This window comes from Chiroxiphia lanceolata, chromosome 5 (genome assembly GCF_009829145.1).
Source record: "Chiroxiphia lanceolata isolate bChiLan1 chromosome 5, bChiLan1.pri, whole genome shotgun sequence".
Classification (NCBI taxonomy): Eukaryota; Metazoa; Chordata; class Aves; order Passeriformes; family Pipridae; genus Chiroxiphia; species Chiroxiphia lanceolata.
The window spans coordinates 2,199,187-2,222,598 of NC_045641.1; the positions used below are offsets into that span (position 1 = coordinate 2,199,187).

A 23,412-nucleotide genomic window follows, 5' to 3' on the forward strand; every position below is an offset into this window, starting at 1 on the left:
AAGTTCATCCAGTGCCACCCCCTGCCACGGGCAGGGACACCTTCCACTAGCCCAGGTTGGTCCAACCCAGCCTTGGACACTTCCAGGGATCCAGGGGCAGCCACAGCTTCTCTGGGAAATCCATTCCAGCCCCTCCCCACCCTCCCAGCCACGAATTCCTTCCCAATATCCCATCTAACTCTGCCCTCTGGCACTGGGAAGCCATTCCCTGTGTCCTGTCCCTCCATCCCTTGCCCCAGGTTCCTCTCCAACTCTCCTGGAGCCCCTTTAGGCCCTGGAAAGATGATTATTGAATCCAACTGTGGAAAGGCAGAGCCAGGGGAATCATGGAGAGTTGCAAGACTCTGGTAAACCCTCTCCCATCAGCGATCCTGTGGGATTTGGGAGAGCTTGGGTCCATGTGAAGGGGATAGAGAGGTTTTGGAAAGCCCTGGAGCTGGTGGTGGTGCCTTTGTTTCCTGATGCTTGGCTGGAACACACATTTAATACTGGAATGAAGAGAGGCCTGGGCTGGCTCTCAGTGCTCTGGGAATGGGTCACAGGTTGGACTCCATGACCCTGGAGGTCTTTTCCAACCTTAAAGATTCCCTCTGAGCTGCCTCCCCTGACCCTGTTTTCCTGCCAGTGGAAGGGTGTAAAAACACCCTCACTGAGGCCTTTCCAAGGAGTGATGAGCAGCTTTGAGAGTCTCCCAATTCCTGCCCAAATCTGGAGCTGGAATTGGGGAAAATTGGCTTTTCAGTGCCACTGACAGTGCACTCCACGATCCTGGAGGTCTTTTCCAACCTCAAAGATTCCCTCTGAGCTCCCTTCCCCGACCCTGTTTTCCTGCTGGTGGAAAGGCCCTCACTGAGGCCTTTCTGAGGAGTGATGAGCAGCTTTGTGACTCTCCCAATTCCTGCCCAAATCCAAGTGCTGGAATTGAGAAAAATTGGCTTTTCAGTGCCACTGACAGTGCACTCCATGATCCTGGAAGTCTTTTCCAACCTCAGAGATTCCCTCTGAGCTCCCTTCCCCGACCCTGTTTTCCTGCTGGTGGAAAGGCCCTCACCGAGGCCTTTCCCAGGAGTGATGAGCAGCTTTGTGACTCTCCCAATTCCTGCCCAAATCCAAGTGCTGGAATTGGGGAAAATTGGCTTTTCAGTGCCACTGATTCATAGCTGGAGAATCCTCTGTAGAGGTGATGGTGGGAGAGGAACTGAACATCCAAATTTGCTGATTTTGGAGCCCTGACAGGACCAAAAGGTCCATTTGGGAGCGTTGGGCCTGAGAAACAGTGGTTGATAATTCTTTGCAATTCCCTTCTCAGTGCAGAACTCGAGATGTTTTAGTTAATAAACCCTTTTATTTGGCTGTTCTGTGGAGAAATACATAATTATTTCACTGGCCTCTCCAGTGGTGGAAGGAGTTTGTGGAAATACCTCTGGTGAAAGGGTTTAGAAACGATTTTGTCTGAGCAGATGAAAAGGATCCCAGTAACTGTCCCTGTCCTGTCAGATAAAAATGGCTTTACAAGAAACTTCTGAACCCTAAAGATCAGGAACTGGACAACTTCAATTGTCCTGAAAGGGACACCACATGTTTAATCCTCTTGAAAGGAGAATCATAAAAATCCTTCTTATCATTGCTTACAATGTGATTATTTTCTATTTTTTAATTTTTTTTTAATGTGGAATTATGGAATCCTGATGCTTTTATCCATTGTACTGAGCAAGAAAAGCTTTCCAGTGTGTGTGGAGTAGGGATTACTCACCCAGCTGAAGCAGCAATTCTCAGCTGTTGTGTCCAATCTAAGGCAGGGGCAGACTTGTAAAGGCATGTGAGGCTTTTAATTAAAATGATTATTTTCATTAATAACTTTATAATAATATTTATTTTTATAATAAATCTATAAATAATATATATTTTATAATAAATAGATAAATAACATCTTTTAATAATAAATATAATTATCTACAAATAAACATATATGTATAGAATAAATATATAAATAATTAATCATTTAATTAAAATTATTATTTTTTTTAATCGTTTCAAATGAACAGGATGACAAAAACGTCTTATGGCTGAAATAAAATAAAAAAATAGGATTATTTCCCATCTCTGGAAGTGGGGGAAAAGGATGGGTTATGAAGCTTTGGGTGAAATAATTCTCTGCCTTCTGAGGGCGTTGAGAGCAACCGAAAAAGTTCCATTAGAACTTCCCACCATTTACCCCCTAATACAGCAGAAATTCCTAGAGAAAGGAAAAATTAGATGATTTTTTTTTTTTTTTTTGTGTTAACACTCTTTTTTTCACTCAATCCACTTATTGGTGGGAAATGACTTTATTTGCTGCCTGTCACACATTTCAAGATTTATCGCCCACCTTTCATGTTCCTTCTCTTGAACTTCCCCGTGTCTGTCACCTGTTATATGGAATTTAAATCCTCCGTGACAGGACATTTCTCCTGTGTCAAGATTCCATATTTTTGGTTAATGAATCAGGACATTTATTTAGTTGCAAATCTCAGGAATGAGTGATTCTTGTTAAATATCCCTGTCAGGCCCAGGCAGGTACAACCAGACACAAACCTCCTGATCTTGCTCTCCCTTGTTTTTTTTTCCAGTCCCCCCTCCTAAATCCCTTGGGATTTACTGCTAAAGCTCCAACACTGATGGGATGTTGAAAGGAAAATGTTCCAACTCTAATTGGAACTAAGTTTGTTTTGTTACTTGTGGCTCATGCACCGTCTTGTTTCTAATTTAAATCAGAATAAATTGATTGATGCCCCCATTTACATTGTAAAACAGAGAATGTAACATATGCAAGAGTGCCTTTGGAAAGTGAAATATTAAACATTTTTAAATTATGCACACTTAATTGTGCTGGTTTGGTATTTAATTATCCTGTGAGCTCGTTAAAGTATTGCTGCACATTACCAATATTTAACAGTTAATACAAATTTCTGTCCTTGGAGAGGTGGTTTGTGCTTGTGCTGAATTCCTGATTGGAGGAAGTGCCTGGAATTGGGGATTTCAGGGGGAAGAGTTGCTGGATAAATTTGCGTGAGGCTGAAAACAGAGTTTATTTTTGAGAACGCTCTTTAAAAGAATCATTAAGAAAACCCACAGCAGTTTAAATGCTGCTCTTTAAAGCACATAACTTATTTCTTTTAGTGTTTTTAGGGTTTTTTTTTTTAGTGCTGGTGGAATGAAGGGACGGTCCATTATGTTTTCATTGAATGGAAGGCTAATTTTGACTATTACAGGGTTAAAGAGCATTAGAAACCTAATAAATTTTAAAAATAATTGTATGCCAGCTAGACTGGTGCACTGAGAATTACAACATTGTCTCGCTTCCTCTTCTGTTCTTATCCCAGCAAATCCAGGCTCTTGGAAAACTAAGAATTAAGGAAGGAAGGGTAGATTGAATGGTGTCATTGAACATGATCTGAGCACACCAAATGTTTCTTATGGCTTTAATTGACATTGAAATCACACTTGGATTTCAAAAAATAGGAATCTCCCTCTTTTCTTTGGCGTGCAGGGAACATTTCTGTGGGTTTATGGAGAATTTGTGGGTTTAGGAGGCCTTTAAGGGTGAGTTTGGTGCTGGTGAGAATGAGCTGCTCCAGAGTTCGGAGCTGGAGCTCCACCCAACTCGTGGCTGGGGAGGTGAGGATGGAACATCCCCCATGGATTTCCCAGGACACCTCAGCCTGGACCTCAAGGAACTGAATTCTGGGGTGACCCAAATTTTGTTTCCATGCTCGAGACAGCTTGGAGAATGTCAGGAGAGGGAACAGCATTTTCTGGTTGTTTAATTGAATGAGAAAGACGTAATTTTTTGCTGGTCTAGTGGAAATTATTGTGTATTACTGGAGTGCCTGTCATTTATCTAGTTGGCTGCTCTTTCTAAATTAAATTAGGGATTTGAGATTTTGTCTTTTCTCTCCTGTTCAATTTAAATGGCTGCTGTGCATAAAATCACAGAGTGGTTTGGGTTGGAAGGGACCTTAAAGACCATCCAGTTCCACCCCCCCTGCCATGGGCAGGGACACCTTCCTCTATCCCAGGTGGCTCCAACCTGGCTTTGGACACTTCCAGGGATCCAGGGGCAGCCACAGCTTCTCTGGGCAGCCTGAAAAAAGAATTTCATCTTGTTGATTTTGAAGATTTTTGTGTGACCTGTGGAAGTTAGGTATGGACCCAACCCATTTATGAAGCAGAAAGAATAAATGGAGGGCATTTGCATATTATAATATTCACATTTTGCACATCTCAAGTTGGAATGTGGGTGGGAAAAGTGTGGAAGACCTTTAATATGTGGGTGAGCCCCCAGGCTGAGGTTGGGAAGGCACCAGGCTGCCCGTGTGGGCTTCCTCATTCAATATTTATGGCTCCTAATGCACAGTTAGGGATTTTCCCCCTGACATCTTCATTAACTGGAATGTTTTCCAAGCTCCACTTGCCCTGGCAGCAGCTGGGACAGATGATGAGGCTGAAGGCAGCCCTGAGAGGTTCCTCATCCCTGGAGGGAGCTGGGGAATGTTCATCCTGGAGAAGTGCCCTGTTGCATCCACACTTTGCCTGCCCCGATGCTCAGCTGCCAGTACCAAGTATTGCAAGAAATGCTGCAGGAATTCACTGGGAAGTAGTTTTTCCAGCACTAAAAGAAGCTTTCCTGTTCCTGTTGGTGCTCAGCACATCCCTTGGAGCTGTGTTCTCCAACTCCACTTTATAGATCGTGCACCTCGTTGCTGTTCTTTGGTGGTTTGGGGTTTTTTTTTTCCTCCTCCTTTGGATTTACCTTTACATTTCAAATATTGCAAAAAAACCAGTGCAAAATAAAGATGTTTTCAGTGCTGCCCTGTCAGCTTCACTGCAGTTTTCTAACCCTGTGTGGTGGAAGGATGAATAAAAACCAAGAGCTGCCTGTTTTTGTGTTATTATAGTTTATTCAAAGCCACTCTGGGCAGGGTTTGGAGCAACCTCCTCTGGTGGAAGGTGTCCCTGCCCGTGGCAGGGGGTTGGAAGGAGATGATCTTGAAGATCCCTTGCAACCCAAACCCAAAATGTGTTTGCAGGGACACCTTCCACTATCCCAGGCTGCTCCAAGCCCCGTCCAACCCGGCCTTGGACACTTCCAGCGATGAGGCATCCCCTTGTTGGTTTGAAGGCAGAAGTTTTAGCCCCAGACACTCTGCAGAGCTCCTTGGCTGGAGGTCTGGAACTCGAGAGGAGAGGCTGGAGGACCTGGAATTGTTTAGGCTTGGAAGTGTCCTTCCAGCAGGGAAGTTTCTGAGGCGACAGAACCAGTCCCTTCGTGCTGGTTCCCAACAATAAACCCCAGGCACACGTGAAACAAGTGCTTTAGACCTGGGAGGAGAAGCTTTTTTGCCCTCAGGTCAGTCAGCCATGGAAATGTGTTGCCCAGAGGGGCTGTGCTGTTCCATCCTGGGAAGTCTTTTTCCATAAAATCCAGTGTTTCTCTCTTAAGGATGGTCAGATGTCCTGAGGGGGGATCACATATGGTTCCGTGCTGCCCTCGGAGAAATTGCTTTCTGAAGGATCTCCTGTTCACTGGACAGTTTTTTAGCAGCAAAACTTTAACTAAATAACTTAAATAATCTAGTTTATTTTCTTTCTTCCTTTTGTTTTTTTTTTTTGGTTGTAAATTCATTCTCTGCATATCATTTATCTGAGCATTTCCTAAAAGGCCTTTGATTGTATCAAACCTAAGTGTCTCTTCATTAATAACTTAATGCACCTGCCCTTTCAAGAGAATTCACTGAAGCTGCCTGCTAATAAATGCTGCTTCCATTAATGATTTTTTGCAAATGAGAGGCTAATGGGCAGATTCCCAGCTCTGCAGGCTGGAAGTGATTTGATTAATTTGTCCACATCCCATTCCTGGTTTCGCAGGCTCACATTTTGGAGGCTGCAGGTGTCTTGCTTTCCCCGAGGTGGGTTGTTTACTGCTTTGGGTTGAAATCTTGATACCCTGCTGATTGTTTCTTTTTTTTTTTTTTTCTATGAGGCAACTGCTTTAGAATGAGAGGAAAAAGCTGTGGATTTGGATCTTGGGATGAGAAAGAGCAGAGGAGTTGGAGTCAAATAATATGGGAGCAGCTGAGCTGCACCTGCCCTTGTGCACCAACTGAGGGATAAAATTGCTGCTGGCTCCTCAAAAATTGTTGTCATCATGTCTTGTCTTGTCTTTTCCCTGATGCTGCTCCTGGAATTCCAAAATGGAGCACATTTTATATATCTGAGCCCTCAGGACTCGCTGGGAATGAGCAGCTCTTCAGGGCCCTTCTCTCCTCTGCCCTCCTCAGTTGTCCCTGTGACTCTCCAGAGCTTTTTGGACCTGGGAAACATGGAATTGGCTTTCTGGTTTCTCACCTGTCTGATGCTGAAGCACAAGTGGGAGAATAAGCACAAAGGTTTCATCAAATGGCTTTGCATGTTCTTTTTCTTCATAAATATATTTTTAATAGAAATCAGGGCTCCTGGCCTTTTAAAAAGGTGGCAGAATAAGTCCTTTTTCAGGTGGTTGGGTGGAATCTTGGTCTCTTCCTTGTCTGGAAAAGACTGAAAGGGAAAAGTGTTGAAACTTTCCTTTTCAGCACACCATCCTTTCACCCTTCAGGTCCATCTGAAGCCAGGGTGCCATCAGGAATAATTTAACAGAAAACTGGAGTAAAAATGCTGTAATTTTTATTCTGGAATTCCTCTCTTCTATTTCCCTGGGTGTGATCCCGGGTTTTGACCAACAGACACAGAGTGGATGTAATTTATGGATTCTCCAGATCTATCCTTGGCTCTTTTGTCCTCTTGCTTTCAGGACTTAAAGCTTTAAATACAAAAGGATCTGAATTTCCCTTTTCGTGTTTGTAGGGGGAGGGGAGGTTATCTGAACCAAATATGTGTCCTTGCAGTGTATAAAAAATGGTTTAAATAAAATAATAATAATAATAATAATAATAATAATAATAATAATAATAATAATAATAATAATAATAATAATAGTTTAAATAATAACAAATGGTTATTTTATCTGTAACCTTTTTGAAGTCTGAACCTGTGCATGAAAGGGGGGGGAAGGATCACGTCTTTCAAAGGTGGACAGATAAGAAATATCAAATCTCCACAGTGGTTTGTGGTGGGAGCTGTGCATTAGCACCCTGAAGAACTTAAAATATTAAAGGGGATGGAGGTGGGAATGGCTAAAAAAAATATTTTAATTTAATTTTTAATACTATTATATTAATATATGAATATTTTAGCAGTCTTGCACCCTCCAGGTTCTGACATTTCCCGGTACTTCAAGTCAACAGTCTTGTTTTATTGCCCTGGAGTCTGAGCAGAAATTGCCATCAGAGAAATATGATTCATTTATCTACAGTCTTCTTTTGCAATAAATTAACTTTTCTCCTTTTAAATGCTTCTTCCCCCTGGACCAAATCCCTCCTCCTCGTAGAACTGCAGCTTTTTTAACTGAAACACCACAAAGTTCCCATTTGGGAGCTCCCCAGTTGTATCTTACAATAATTCTATTGAATGATCTATAGCTCCACTTTTATTCCCTATTAGTAGCTGGCTGATCAATGAGCAGCTTAATTGATTGTTAAGGGCAAATGTCTTTATTGGCTTTTCTTTTCTCATTACGACTTAAACCATTCCATGGTCTGCTGGAGTTCTTGTACTCATTTTTTTTGCACTGCAGAACAATAAATTTCGTGATGCAGATGCTGCTCAACAAGATATTGATGCTGCTGCCAGCCCAGATATTCCCAATAAAACAGGGCTTTGCTTTTCCAGCCGGGTTTGTGGCGGCGATGTGGGAAAAGTTTCATCTTCACCTCGGAATTTGCACCTGTTTTGTTACATTTTTAGGCTGAGCTCTCTCTCAAATGTCCCCCCCATTTTTCCCTCTGTGTCGTCTCAGCGTTCCCTGGAGATTGATTCCAGGATATCGATTCCTTCTGCTTTCCTTAAGATGTTTATAACTGAACTACTTGGCTGAGACTCCCACAAACTTGATGGAGCTGCTTCATCCATTCATAAAACTCCCCGTTTTCCGAGGCTGCTTCGGGATGAGACGAGTTGCACACCGGGCTCGGTGAAACCATCGTGGGAAGGGGGAATAATGATTTTGGGATAATCATCATGGCTGGGCTTCGTGAACGAAGATTTGGGAAGGGCTCTCCCCACGTTGGTGGCTAAAGAGGCCAATACGAGACAGGCACGACTGGTTGCAAAAGGCACAGCAGAAAGACTCCTCGGGTCTTGTTACGACCCGCCCCAGAAAAAGGGGAGAGGAGTAACCCAGGTTCTTATCAATAATTCCCTTGGGGTGGATTAGAGTGAAACGACACTGAATAATCAGTGTCTGAAAACATAGATAGGTAGGGTTTATTTTAACAGTTTTGTTTTGACAGGTATGTCAGCATTTTGGGTGTTGTCATCTAGATTGTATATCATAGGGATAACCCCTGGGGGGAAAAGGCATAAGGGAGAGAAAGGAAAGACAGGATAAGGCTAAGGGAGAGGAAGGGAAAGAAAAGCTGAGAGTGGACAGATGTCTACAGTCACCGCCCACGGGGTCCAGCGATGGAACTTGGTAGTTGCAGCTTCCAGGTCTGTCAGTTGAAGTGGTGGCCTTGATCTGCTGGGGGTGAAAGAGGGAAGCCCCCACATCTGGATCTCTATCCCCCCGTGGTGTGGGGCGTCCCAGTTCTAGTTCCGTTTCCATCTGAGGAACCATTTCCGACGGCTTGAGTGGATGGGGGGAGGAGACTCCAGTGCCAGGGGTTTCTTCAGGGTCCTGAGCCTGGAGGGAAGAGGTGCTCTCCCCTCTCTCCACCCACGTGGCTCCGTGGCAGGCACAGAGACAGCACACCAGTGTGGAGAGGAGGCAAGAGAGAGTTTATTGTTGGGGGGGTTACATTTATAGGCTTAGGAGGATTCACAGGTTGCAGGAAGGGGTTAACAACCAATAGGAAGGGTTTAAAAAGGTCCAATGAGAACACCTTAGGACATCTTCCCAGGACATTCCTGCATGGGAGACAATAGTCCTTCACAGGGGGTGTTGGGAAGAAGAAAGCATGAGTTAACGAAGAGACTACAAAAAGCCATTTTGAAACATGTTTAAACCACAGTTTTCTCATATACTGCAGATTTCCTGCCACACCCACACTCCAAGAAGTTATGAGTTATTATATCCATGGTCAGTGTCCCGGGCCATGCCTCCAGCCTCCAACCTCTCCCTGGGCCCTGCACAGAGTTTTTCTGTGTCTGGCCTGGTTCCCACCTTTTTTTTAGATTGGCAGAGAGGGGGATGGGCTGTTGTGGGCCATCAGAGGTCCTCCCTTTTCAGGGCTTGACACCTTCAATTGCCCATCAGAGGTATAATGCAACAGTCAAAAGCCTGCAAGCTCCGCTCTTGCCTTTTCAGGGCTTCACACCTTCAGCACTGGAGGGAAGGATGGGCCCAGCTGTCCATGCGAGTCAAAAGCCTGCAAAAGTCTCCTAGAATGCATAAATCATTAAACATTTCAGTCTCTGACAGTGGTAAATTCTGCAAGACTCAGTTCTTTCTGCGTTGTCTTTTCTTCTCAAGGGTGATCCTGCTGCTTTCTCAAAGGCATCAGCAGCGTTATAGATGGTGTGTCTCCAGGCCTCCTGATTGGAGGCCAGAGTAGACCAGTTCTGTTGATCAATATGACCAAGGCTGAGATGTTGTTTCAGGCAGTCCTTGTATCTTCTCTTTGGGGCTCCTCTCTTGCTGCAGCCGGTGGCGAGTTCACCACAGAGCAAGGTCTTAGGGAGGAGGTGGTTGGTCCTTCATCCTGGAGACGTGCCCTGCCCAGCACAGCTGTGTTCTCAGCAACATCTGAGCTTCATGGGAATGAGGGAAGTACCCCTTTGCCTGTCCTGGAATTCCAGAGTCAGGCAGAGTTCCAGCTGGTGTAGGCAGAACTTTATTCCAGGATTTCCATGGATTTTGGTAGTTTTATAGGTGTCTGTCTAGGATTGGTGATTCTCCCACTTTTCTACCTTTGTGTGGAAAACTCAATTCATATTCTCTTTTTCATTTATTTCTTCGCCAGGCTTTCATTAATTCATCTGACACAACCTAAGGGAAGCAAATATTCCTTTCTTGTCTGCTTGTTTAAACAAAATTGGGAGGGTTTGAGGCAAAATCCTTATCTAACAATAGGAACTAGGAACCTGGATATGTAGGATGTTGTAAGTGCTTTGTTGGGTAAAATATGCAGCTGAAAATACTTGATTCTTCACACAAAGAATCAAGTATTGCTTCTGTATGAATAAAACCCAGCGTTTTATGACTTTACCATTTATGTCTCTGTCTCATCCCCCCCCGATTTTACTTTACAAAGGCGTAATTCCTGAAGAAAAAAATGCATTTAATTTAACATATAGTGCGTGTTGTTTAATTTTCAGCAGGCTGCACTAATTGAAAAGCCGTTTGAGAAGAGTAATTTTTAAAAAAAAAAGAGGAATTTTAACTCAATGTTGTGTGGGCTAAAATTTCCAAGCTGGTTAAAAGCACAAAGAGCACTCCAGCTGCTCTACAGAAAAAAAAAAAAGCAAATAAACAAACTAAAGCGCCGTGTTATGCAGTTGTTTCTGTAATTGGGAATAGTTTTGTGTTCTGTTAACGTTTAATTGCATTTTTCTTCTAATTTTTTGCTTCTAATTGCAGTTAATAATGAAGAGCTGAAGAAAAGAATAGCTGAAGAACTGGCCTTGGAACGAGCCAGGAGAGACTCTGAAGCTCAAAAGAGGAGGTTGGTTCGTTAATAACGGGCAGGATTTCAATTAAACGTGTGCTCAGTGCTTTTATTTTTATTTAACTGCTTCCTTTCGTGCCCTCAGACGGTGGCAGGTGAGATATTGAGCGAGTTTTGGTATTAAATACGTGTTAAAAGAGCAAATAAATTGGGATTTCCACGTCAGAGCTGCTCTAAATCCCTTTTGACCTCCTGAGCGTGGCTTTTTTGCAGCATTTTAAGCTCAATCTGATGATTTCTTTGGAGTCCAAACCATCACTTTGTGGTGCAGGGGCAGAAACAGCAGAGCAGGGCGGGGGTGGGGGCCTTGTGACCCCACAAGGAACATTTTAACAGCAGGAAAAACGACAATTCTTGTCATTTTTACGAATTCCAGAGATTTCTGGGAGCTGCAGCAGGGCTTGAGTGGATTTGCTAGTACAGTTTGGTTGCTTTGAACATGCCAAATACTTTATTAAAAACAGTTTCCTGGTAGAAAAATCTTGGATATAATTTCTATCTATTGAAACATTCCTTTCTTAAGCTTGTTTTTTAAGAGTGAACTGAAAGCCATTCTTAGCAATTAAAAATTCCCATTTAAATTGGAAATAGATTTTGGTGCCTGGTGAACTCAGTGGACTTATTAGTCCATTAGTGTGTTTATTTATATTTTCAGTGATTAGCACAAACAGATAATGACACACTGAATATAAATATTAACTTACACGTTGTCCCCCGCTCTGAGAATGGGAAGAAAAGCTCATTATGATGGATTAAAAAATATTAGAATGTAATTAGAACTACTTAAACTGCCTGCATATATCTGAGTGGTTTCCTCCACATCATCATATTATTATTTAATTGAGTTTGGTTGATGGAGTATATAATTAGATAGGACTCTATAATGTCCCAGGGAAAAAAAAAAAAAAAATCAGGCTTTTCTCTTTTTTTTTTTTGGCATCAGCAATAAAGGAAATCAATAAATTACAGTGAAATCTCTTCTCTCTGGAACTGGGCTCTGACAGGAAAACTTGGGTTGTATTTGAGCTTCGTGTTGGCTGCTCGAAACTGGAGTTAAATGTGATTAAAATACAGAAATGTCTGGTTTGAAACATCAGCGTTTTGTAATTTAACTCTTTTCAGTCCCTTCCGTTCAGTTTTCCATAATTCAGTTATCCCAGGCTGGGAAAGGGAGGGAGAAGGTTTTCAGAGAGATGATATTTTTAGGGAATAATGCTGGAATTTTTAGGGAATAATGCTGAAGTCTTCCCTCTCTTTGACTCAGGATTAATGGGGAAGATGCTCCATGTCAAAACATCTTCTCGTTGTCTTAAAATGAGGGTGAAAAATCAGAGCTTTTGGAATTTAAAAGCATCCAAATAAATTAGTAAAGAGGATTAAAAAACCCCAAATATCAAGTCTTGTTGGCAGTTTTTAGTTTTGCTTTATTTATTTAATTGATTTATTTAATTTATTTAATTGATTTTTTTTTAGCCACGGCGAGGATTTTTTAATTATAATTTTTACACAATATATAATTATAGAACTAATAAGAAATAATATTTAATAAATGTAAAAATAATATAATTAAATATAAAATATAAATATAAATTAATATAAAATACGAAAAATAAAAAATAATAAAATAAATAATGATATATAATAAAAATACCTTTCAAACAGAGTGTAGAGGCTTTTTTGTGTTGGATGACACGGCTTTAAAAGATGTTTTTCTTAAGTAATTTTTAAGGTCTTTATGGGCTGAATTATGGTTGAAGTTTGTCTTTTCAAAACATTAAAAGAGTGCAGAGTGTTCAGTTATTTTGTCTTGCAGGTACAGAGTGTTCTGGGTGATACAAACACGAAATACAACCTGTAATAATTAATTTGTGATACAAAAACCAAACACATTAATGCAATGTTAGAAAACAGAACAAAACTACAACTACTACTAATATATTAACAATTTCATTTGATAACCCACTACTTTCAAGGCACTTGTGACAAAAAAATTAAGGTTCTTTTACTTCCACATTCCTCTTGAGGATTGTTTTACCATAGGTGGTGTATTTTGAATATTCACATTCTCGTTCCTTCTTCAAAAATATTGGTTTTTTCCCCTCAAAAATGCTGTTTTTTTCCAGTCTCGAAGTGAAATAACATTTAAACATATAAATGTCTGAAGCTTTCAACAGTTTGTTGTGTGATTCCAACTGTCTAATGGCTGATTTCTGTGTGCAGTGTGTGACCACATTTTGATTTGATTGCAAAACGTGTTTTCCTCATTTCGAGGCTGTGAAGGAAGTTGTAATTTTAACTTCTATCTAAATTATTTATTCACACATACATCCCCAGTGCAGATGGGCTCCTCTTACCTCTCGCTACATACAGTGAAGGTCTGTTCTTATTTCTGGGATTAAGAGCTGAAAAAATACTCTTCAATTGTGTTTTAATGCCTTCAGCTCCCTGCCAATACAGGAACTGCAGCTCTGGTTTAACAGTCGAATAATTACACATAAAACAGGGGTTAGACCTGGATTTAGGACATGTGTCCAAAATCCTGCACCCGTCGATCTCTCATATTCCCACATGTTTTTTCATGTGTATTCAACTCTGTGGGATTGAGTTGGTTACAAACTTTCTGTGCTGAGAACATGAAGCTGCTCTGAATTTCTGGATCAGGGTGAAAACCGGGTGGCAACTTCCATTTTCCCACAAATAATAAGGAACCTTCACAGGATTTTCTTCCCTCGGGACCTCCCCGGGATCTGCGGCTCCCTCAGGAGGGGCAGCTCCGATCCCTGCTCCCTGTGGCCGGTGATGGGATCCAGGGAATGGCTGGAATCCAGGGAATGGCTGGAGCTGTGCCAGGGCAGGGTTAGGTTGGATTTTAGGGAAAAGTTCTTCTCCCAGAGGGTGGTTGGCACTGAACAGGTTCCCCAGGGCAGGGGGCACTTCCCAAGGCTGCCAGAGCTCTGGGAGCGTTTGGACAATGCCCTGAGGGACAGGGTGGGATTGTTGGGGTGTGTGGGGCCAGGAGTTGGATCAATCCAACTCCAGGGCCAGGAGTTGGATCAATCCAACTCCAGGGCCAGGAGTTGGATCAATGATCCTTGTGGGTTCCTCCAGCTCAGGGTATCCTGTGATTTCAAACTCCATGGAAACATTGGAAGTTGTTCCCGAGGTTAAAAGCTCCTGTCACGACGTGTGGGGCTCGTTGTCCATGGATGGAAATTCCCTCATGTCTGAGGGCCTTGGGCCGGGACATTCCCTCATCTCTCTGCTCCTGCATCCAACTCAGGGACAAACATTCCTGGCAGTGCTTTATTAAAGCTGCTTTTCTGATTCATCCCTGGGAATAAACTTACTTGGATAAATTGAATGAAAGCAGTTGCTGTGCAGAGAAGCCCTTTTTTCCCCCTTCCATCACGTTATGAGGGAGCAAAGTTTCTTTTCCCAGCACTGAGCTGTCCCTGAAGGAAGGATGTCTTGTTTTGTGTCCTGTTTTTCTCATGTATCTACTGGGAAGTGTTGGAGGTGGGTTTTCTGATTAAATTGGACCTTTGCTCTGACTGGTGTAAGTATTCCTGTGCCCTCTCAATTGTGGAAAACAGGAATGTGGTACCTCCATGCTGTGCTTCCTGATTTTCCTAATTTTTTTTGTCCTGTATTTCCTAATTTTTCTTTTTCTTTTTTTTTTTTTCACATTGACCACAAACCCCAGTGAGGAGCCAAAGCTATTTCTGCTTCACTCCTCCTTTTACTCAGCCCAACTGTTGTTTCTCACTTCAGTTTCTGAGCATTTGAAATGTTTGTTCTGAAAAGTGTTTCCATTTAGAAAAGTTAATTATTGATTTAAAAGTTGATTATTGTTTGATTTGCAACTGAATTTGGCAGAACTGCAGTTTCAAGGATGATACTCAAGGTAACAAAAAAACGAGAGAATGGACACAAGAAGTTGAGTTTGACAGGTGGTGACAGGGAAGAAATGATAATTGTTGATGCAGTTTCACAAAGTTCTGAACTTATTTTGCAGTGTCATAACAGAGAGAGATGGAAAGTTTGGGAAACTGGTTATTTGCTGTGACAGAAATGATAGAAAATACGACAATATTTGGGATTTCAGTCTCACCACTGGAACTCTGTGACTCATTTTGTTAATGTTGGTGATGATTCCCCATCAGCAAGAGGTGTGTGTGTTCCAGCAAGTTCTGCAGGGAAATCTCCACAGCTCAGTGGCCCAGTTGGAAATAACTTGAATTTTGCCTTTTCTCTGCTTGTTCTGGATAAGCTCAGCAAATATTCAGTGGTTTTTTCCTGATTTTTTTCGTGATTTCCCAAGAAATCAATGAGTTTTAACACAGAACAGGCAAGGGGCAAATAGGTCATTTTCTGATGTCTAATTTCTGAACTGAGTGGAAGTTTCTCTGCTACATGCACTGATCTTGTCCTTGAATATTAAACTGTTAATTTTTTAAGGTCCAGGATACTGATGGTGCTCGATAAATCCGTTTATAAACGGATAATTTATATACATATATATTTATAAATAGATATATAAAATATATATAAATATATCAATAAAAAGAAATACATATATTTAAAAAATATATATATATAAATATTTTCGTCCTGCACAGAGGAAAAGGTGTTTTGAAAAAAGCAAAATTAACAACTTCCACCGTCAGCAAAATGACAAAATTGTAGCAACTTCCAACCTCCTCAGACTGCTGGATTCCTCCAGGAAAATACACAGGCTCCAAGACAAGTGATGGATGTGATTTTCCATGGAAATTGGACATTCAGGAACGATGACTTGCCTTCTTTTTTTTTTTTCCCCCTTGAAAATCGGGGAAATTTCAGTCTTATTTCTTGTGCTGAGCATTTTGTCCCAAGAGACCCAGATAATACCATTCCCTGCTTCCTTGAACTTGGATTTTCCTGTATCACAGGACTCCAACATTAATTTCTTAGAGGAAAACTCCTGCTGTAAAAAGAAATTTTAAGGCAGGGAGAGGCTTAAAAAAAAGACTTTGGTTTGATTTGATGGCCCTTCAGTGACTCTTTTGCCAGGTCTTCAAGGCAGAAAATTATCAGGCCCAGCACCGAGAATTGGTGCAATTTTACTTAAAATCTTATTAAGAAGGATTAGAAGTGATAAAGTACCTTAAATATTTCTTAAATATTTAAATATCTCTGCGTAGACAGTGCCAACCCTGCAAAATTAACTTATTTAAAATTAAAATCTCGGGAATGGGTTAATTTGGTTGGAGGAACATGCCTGAACTTCTCCAGGTGACTTCACCTGAAGCTGTAAAAGGAACAGTTTCTTTTCCAGAGTCACCAGAATCTCTTGTGAAGGGAACTGAAGGGTGGTCGCTCTCAGGGGATGGGAAGTGGTGGGTGTCTGGAAATTAGGGATTTAACCAGCAGATCCAGAAGAAAACTATTCCCTGCAGCCTCGGGAGTGTTTCAGTGTCCCTGAACCACCTTGTATCATATGTACAAATCTACCTTTTTTTTTTCTTTTATTATTATTATTATTAATTTGGATTCTAATTCAGCCCTTATCCAGCTTTCTGGATCTTCCTGGTGGGATCTCTATTATCCCTTCCTGTGGTGCCTTCTCCTTATTTTCTGGTGTGGTCACCAAAAAGCTCGTTAGAACAACAAAGACACGGAGCTGTTGGAGCAACTCCAGAGGAGACCACGGAGCTGCTCCAAGGGCTGGAGCCCCTCTGCTCTGGAGCCAGGCTGGGAGAGCTGGGAATGTTCCCCTGGAGAAGAGAAGGCTCCAGGGAGAGCTGAGAGCCCCTTGCAGGGCCTAAAGGGGCTCCAGGAGAGCTGGAGAGGGACTGGGGACAAGGGATGGAGGGACAGGACACAGGGAATGGCTTCCCAGTGGAATATTAGCTGGGATATTGGGAAGGAATTGCTGTCTGGGAGGGTGGGGAGGGGCTGAAATGGATTTCTCAGAGAAGCTGTGGCTGCCCCTGGATCCCTGGAAGTGTCCAAGGCCAGGTTGGATGGACCTTGGAGCAACCTGGGATAGTGGGGTTGGAACCAGATGATCTTTCATGTCCCTTCCAACCCAACCCATCCTGTGATTCTGGGATGGGTTTTGACATCTCTCGGGTTACTCTTTGGTAACTTTTCTCTTGCAAACCACCTGACAAATGCTTGAACCATGCAGAGGCAGATTTCCAACCATTCCCTGGGGATGAATTGCTGGAGTCTGTCCCAGGGGGCTCTCTGGGCTCCACACGATGTGACGGTTTCTCCATCATTAAAAACTTCTTGCAACCTCTGTATTTCCAAACCCCCTCGGAGGTGGCTTCCAGGAGTAGGTTTTTAGATTGCAACAGTTAATTTTTCACGGGTTATTTTGCTGTTGTGCTGAAGGGGGAGGGTGTGTAAATAACTGCTCATCCCTTGGTGGTTGAACTGATACTCTGATACATCCAAGAGCTTCACACCTAACAAGCTCTTAGCAAACTTGGAGTAGACTTGTGCAGAAGAGAACAACAAATCCACCGGTGGGGAACATAAAGTGGGAGAAGAAGGAAGAGCAGGATCAGAGAGGAACCTCTGGGAAGCTGCTGCACACCAAAATTGCGACACTAAAATCGATACCGGGGGCCTGACCTTTCCTGTGCAAGTGTGTGTTTTAAAACTTCCCATTGATTTCTGGTTTAATGGCATGTTTATTCTGGTTTCCTGGCATAGGAGAACAAGGGGGAAGAAAAAAAAAAATCAAGGGATTGATTTATTTATGAGATTCATTCTGTTATTTTAGCAAGCTGAAGTTATGAAGAGCATATTAATGGATCTCAGTTCCATGTGAGTGGTGCAGTTGTGAGGAAACCCCTGAAAGGATTATTTTCTTCCTGAGTGATGATGGTTTTCCAGCTGTGTTGAATTGGGAAACCTGCTTTTTCTTGTAGGGTTGTTCTCATGAGGGGACAAAAAGCCTCTTTTTTTTTGGAAAGAGTTGTTATCTGGTTTTCTGCTGCTTGATAGTGTTTGGATTAAGAGTGAAAACAGGCTGGAAAACTACATTTCTCTGCTGCTGACAGCAGGGCAGAAAGCTGGGAATACTCTGAAGGAGTAACAGTGATTGTAGTTGTTTTGACTGGTCAGGAATAAGAGTTGAATCTTTTTTTTAAAAACAAATTAACTGGAAATTACCCAAGGGATCATCACCTTTAGCAGGGGAAGGATTGACAGAGTTGCACCAGAGCTGGACACCTCTGGGCAGACTTCATGGAAACCTTGTCAGGGAAAGAAGACATTGCAGAGGGAGAGTCAATATTGGAAAATATGACTGAGAGAAGCTGCTTTTAGAGGGAATTATCTTCATTACTCTTGTTGTTCTTGTGGCTGCCCCTGGATCCCTGGAAGTGTCCAGGGAGCAACCTGGAATAGTGGAAGGTGTACCTGCCCATGGCAGGGGGCTTGGAGATGATCTTTAATTCCCCTCCAACCCCAACCATTCCATGGTTCTGTGGTACTGCCACGTTTCTCAAGGCTCTGGATAATTATTCCATCTTTTTTCAGACACCTTTATCCAGTATGACTTGTCTTCCACAAACGCTGGGAATCTTGACCTTTTCCTAGTATGTATTCAGTGTTTCAGAAAAAAAGAAACCCAACTGGTTATTGATTTGAGAGAGTGAAACTTGGATATTTGATGGTGATAAACAGGGAAGGGAAGTCAGAAACTGCATAGAAACTGGAAAGAAAGACTGATGTGACCCTTGCTAAGGTGACATGTCCATGTGCATGAATCCCTTCTTGCACACCTGAAGAGCTTCAGGTGGTAGAAAGGGGACTCAAAATAGTAGTTGTGACTTCAGGGAGGAGCTAAAATAGTAACTGAGACTGCAGGGAAGGCTTTTCTGGAATGTAGGATCAGGTATCAGAGTGTATTTTCTGGAGTGAATCAGGAAATGCCAGGGCCTGCTGAGGGCTCTTCATTTACAAACCAAAGCATTCCAGGGGTTGGACTCCATGATTTTTAGGAGTCCCTTCCAGCTCAGGATAGTCCCTGATTCAAGGTTATTGTGTATAACCTATTTCTTTTGGTTATCCAGATTCAAGGTTATTGTGTATAACCTATTTCTTTTGGTTATCCAGATTCAAGTTTATTGTGTATAACCTATTTCTTCTGGTTATCTTCAGCCTCAGGGTTGGGAAACGTGGAGCAGCAGCGAGTTTTGGCATCACTTCCCCGGGTTTTATTCCTCCCACCCCTCAAACCATTTTTTCCCCCCTCGTCTGATCTCACACAGAGCAAAAGATTAATAGTGGATTTATCCTTCAACAGCCATGATATTCCTGAGGTCTGAAGGATTATGGGATAACGGTGCTCTGTCGCAGGAAAAGAGAGAATGAGGAGGCTCAGACTGTCCCTCTGCAGGTGAGGGGAGAAGCCAAGATTAAGTGTGAAGGAATTTGAGGTTTGAGGAGAGATTTAACTATAAAATGATGCCTTTTACATCCAACTGTTAAACCCAGGGAAGTTTCGTGTGGGATTTTTTCCTGCAAAAATGCCAAAGAAGCATAAAAATGAGGTTGGGAAATATCAAAAGTGTCTTAGAAACCTGTTCAACTTCCCTTGGTGTTTTCAGTGAAGGAAAAAAAGGCATTTGGCAGTGGCAGAGTCGGTCTCCCAAGATTTCTGTCACTGCTCTGATTCCCCATTAAAACCATTATGCCAAGTTCTCAGTTATGTGGAGAGATGAACCTCGGAGATGGGAAGTGGAAATCAGAGAAAGCGGCGCCGTAATTCACTCCTGCCTTTATAAACCCCCCATTTTCAAGGGATTATTTTTCACTTCCCATTTTAAAACCTGCCATCTCGGCTGCCAACTGCTGCACCGAGCTTCATCTCCATCAGGTTATTTTCTGGGAGAGATGGGAAAATGGCTTGAAGCCAGCGAGAACATCCACAAAAATAATATTGCTTCATATTTCGGATTCAGGTGGGAAGGAGGAAAAAAACCCCCTGTTTTCCCCCCTCTGGGCAATTTTAAAGAAACCTTTGCTTTCAAACTGCCGAGCTCTTTTCCTTTTGAGAAGTAGCAAACGAGTCGAGGCAGCAGAGAAACATTTAAAAATGACAATAATAAAACAATGTGGGAGCTGTCACTTCATTTTAAGGGATAATTAATGTTGTCGTAATTCCGTGACTGCCTTTGGAGATCCCAAGAGGAGAGATCTTAAGTTGGGAAGTAGTTTCAAGTGGAGTTGTGTGGATGGCTAAATACATGCACAAATGATGGAAAGCGGTTTTGCTCTTGTGATGTGGGTTCTCCTTGTGCCTCGGGCATAAAGGTAGAAATCTGCTCATCTGTTTTGTCTTTATCTAGAAATACTGATTTATATGCACATAATTGAAAAGCTTTATGAAGTGTAATTATAAAATCTCCTCAAAAAACCTGCCCCCCTTCTGCTCATCCCCTTCTTCCAACACCAAAAACACCCCCACAACCCGAATATCTCCAACTCCACCACTGGCAAGAGTTGGTGACCTTGTTGCCCTGAGTGTTCACGAGCTGTCCATAAATAAATGTGGATAAATTCAATTAATTTGAGTGTCTAACTGAGTTTTGAAATCATTACCTTGGATCTTTTGATCAGGGACTGGCACAGAAAATCCCGTGGCCTTTAGCAAGGATTTTTCAGTTGGCAGATGTTTTGCTGAGGTTGGAAGGCAGCTGGAAGAGGGAGATGGATGAATGTGTTCTACTGAAAGGTGTTGCTTGGACTCTCTTTGGGTGATGTGACAAGTCTGGAGTTTAGAGGGGGGGGAATTTCAGGCAGTGGAAAGAAATGGTTATGTGAGACAAGGTGGGACATACTTTTAACCAAGATAAATTGTCTTTTATCCAGTGTTTTCTGGGGCTGGATAACAAACTTCATGGAATCACAGAATGATTTGGGTTAAAGATCATCTCATTCCAACCCCCTGCCATGGGCAGGGACACCTTCCACTATCCCAGGTTGCTCCAACCCGGCCTTGGACACTTCCAGGGATCCAGGGGCAGCCACAGCTTCCCTGGCCAACCTGGGCCAGGACCTTCCCACCCTCCCAGCCAGCGATTCCTTCCCAACATCCCATCTAGCCCTACCCTCTGGCACTGGGAAGCCATTCCTTGTGTCCTGTCCCTCCATCCCTTGTCCCCAGTCCCTCTCCAGCTCTCCTGGAGCCCCTTTAGGCCCTGCAAGGGGCTCTCAGCTCTCCCTGGAGCCTTCTCTTCTCCAGGTGAACATTCCCAGCTCTCCCAGCCTGGCTCCAGAGCAGAGGGGCTCCAGCCCTTGGAGCAGCTCCGAGGCCTCCTCTGGATTTGCTCCAACAGGTCAACGTCTTCCTTGTGTTGGGGATCCCAGAGCTGGACACACAACTCCAGGTGGGAGTTCTGCCAAAGAAAAGAATAAAGCAAAGCACCTGACATCTTGTCATCCTCCTTCCTGCTTTAGGACACGTCCCAAACCAATGGAAGAGCTGTAAGACAGTTTGGGACTGACCAAAGATGAGCCTGTGATGGGATGTTCACTTCTTTGTTTTCAGCAATACTTATAAGGAACCAAGTGTGAAATTCTGTGTGTGTGTGGCAAATGTTAAGGTCACCCTGAGGAAGAAGTGGATGTGGAATAAAGCAGTGGAGTTGTTAAATTTCATCATAAGAAGTGCAGGAATACTCCCAAGGGTGAGCTCTTCCCCCTCCCAACCATAGTCATGGAGCTCTTGGCCAGTTGGGATGAATTTGCCAGTGAGTTTTGGTTGTGCTTGTGGTGGTGCAGAAAGTGAGGAGGAATTTGGGCCCGTATCACGTTTGAACAGTGTTGGATTAAGCACTAAAGAAATGATGATAAGTCTGGGTTTGAGGATCTGCCTGTTCCTTTTTTGAGTTTATATTCCATGATTTTAAAGCTCGAGCTGACAGTCGTGGAGTCGTGGAATAATTTAGACTGGAATCCTTTAGGGTTGAGCCCAACCATTCCCCAGCACTGCCAAGGCCACCACTAACCCACGGCCCCAAAAATCCACATGGATTTTAAATCCCTTTAGGGATGGGGACTCCACCTGTTCCAATGCTTGACCACCCTTTCCATGAAGGAATTTTCCCCAATATCCCACCTGAACCTTTCCTGGGCCGTTCCCTCTCCTCCTGTCCCTTGTTCCCTGGGAGCAGAGCCCGACTTCCCCCCTGGCTGCCCCCTCCTGTCAGGGACTTGCAGAGCCAGAAGGTCCCCCCTGAGCCTCCTTTTCTCCAGGCTGAGCAATAAGAGCACGAAAAAAATCGAAGGCAAAACGTCCTTTTTACACCAAGATGCAGAAAATAATATTTTCTATTAATGTTTTCACGATCTGAAACGTTCAGAAACGGAATTTTAAGGCAGATATTAAGAATGTGGTTGCTGTAATGTCAGGAGTGGCTCCTGTCACCCGCAGTGTGCAGAGTCTTACATGAGAAGAGAATAATGTTTTTAATGAGTAAATAGAGGTGGAAAATCACTTCAGTTTAGAACTTTCTGGAATTGCCTGAGACTCTGGTGAAGGACACGGCGTCTCCTTTGAGATGATTTGTTTCTCTATCCCTGTCCCGAGTTATATTTTTGCAGAATCAGGTGAACTCGAGGTGATTTCTCTGCCTTTGCAGTCAGGTGAACCATCAGCCCCGAGAAACCAAATGGGAGAGATCTCCCATTTCACACCTCTCAGGCCTCACTGCAGCTTCCAGTTGTTTTCCTGACGTCTTTTCCAATCCCTTGGCAGCTCCCGTGATTTCCCAGCCGCGCCTTTCCGCGGCACGTCCAGCCTCGTGCCCATTAAATATTGAAACTCAGCACTCAGAGCCGTTATTCCCTCATTAATATTGCAGCTGGATTGTTCCAAACATTTTGGGATGTTGTGCAAGGCTGTCAGAAATCATTCACGAACTCACCGGTGTCCAAGGAAGCAAAAAAAAAAAAACCTGATGAACCCTCTGCAGTGTAAACATCTTATATTTTATCTCTGCTTGGAGTAAGTTTTTGGGTGCCCATAAAACCGATACTTCCTTGGGTTTTTCCATAATTCATAGAGCACGGGATGATTTTCCTGCTGGTGGGGGCTTTGGAACAGGAAATATTTGGATTTTGCTTGCTTGGAGGCAATGAAAAATGACACGGTTCACGCTTGAGGCTTGAGTGAGTTTATCTTGGAACGCCACAGATCCATCAGATTGTGCAGCTTGGAGACTGTAATAAAGATAAAACAACTGGCAAGTAATGATTTCCCTGGAAAAAATAGCAAAAGGAAAATGTTTTAGGCTTTGATGGCGCAATAAATTTCCAATATCCGGAAATAAGGGCTGAAAATGCCATTTCTCTGTCTGTCTTTCAATATATTATTGTTTGCCAATTTTAGGTTTTATAGACTCTTGATTAATGTAGAATAAACCATGGAGTGGCCATCAAAGCACAAAACTAATATTTTTTTTAGCTTTATCTCAGTGTGTTGCTGTTGTTTGTGAATTAAAAGGTGCTTTTTCCTTAATTAACACCTGCAGGTGTTTTTTCAAGAAGAACAGAAATGGGTATTTTGAAGTAAACAAAGGAGGGGGATTCTGGATTCAGAATTAAA

General features: G+C 42.7%; 1 protein-coding gene across 6 annotated transcripts in view; it reads left to right on the forward strand.

The window, feature by feature from the left end:
• CHCHD3 (coiled-coil-helix-coiled-coil-helix domain containing 3) overlaps positions 1 to 23,412 on the forward strand; it is a 146,275-nt gene that overhangs the window by 10,759 nt on the left and 112,104 nt on the right. For 4 of the 6 annotated variants that reach the window (XM_032687301.1, XM_032687302.1, XM_032687304.1 and 1 more), the window contains exon 3: positions 10,710 to 10,799. In XM_032687301.1, coding sequence (XP_032543192.1) covers positions 10,710 to 10,799 — 90 coding nt within the window. The remainder of the gene's footprint in view (positions 1 to 10,709; positions 10,800 to 23,412) is intronic. The other 2 variants (XM_032687303.1, XM_032687306.1) reach the window with 1 other exon arrangement.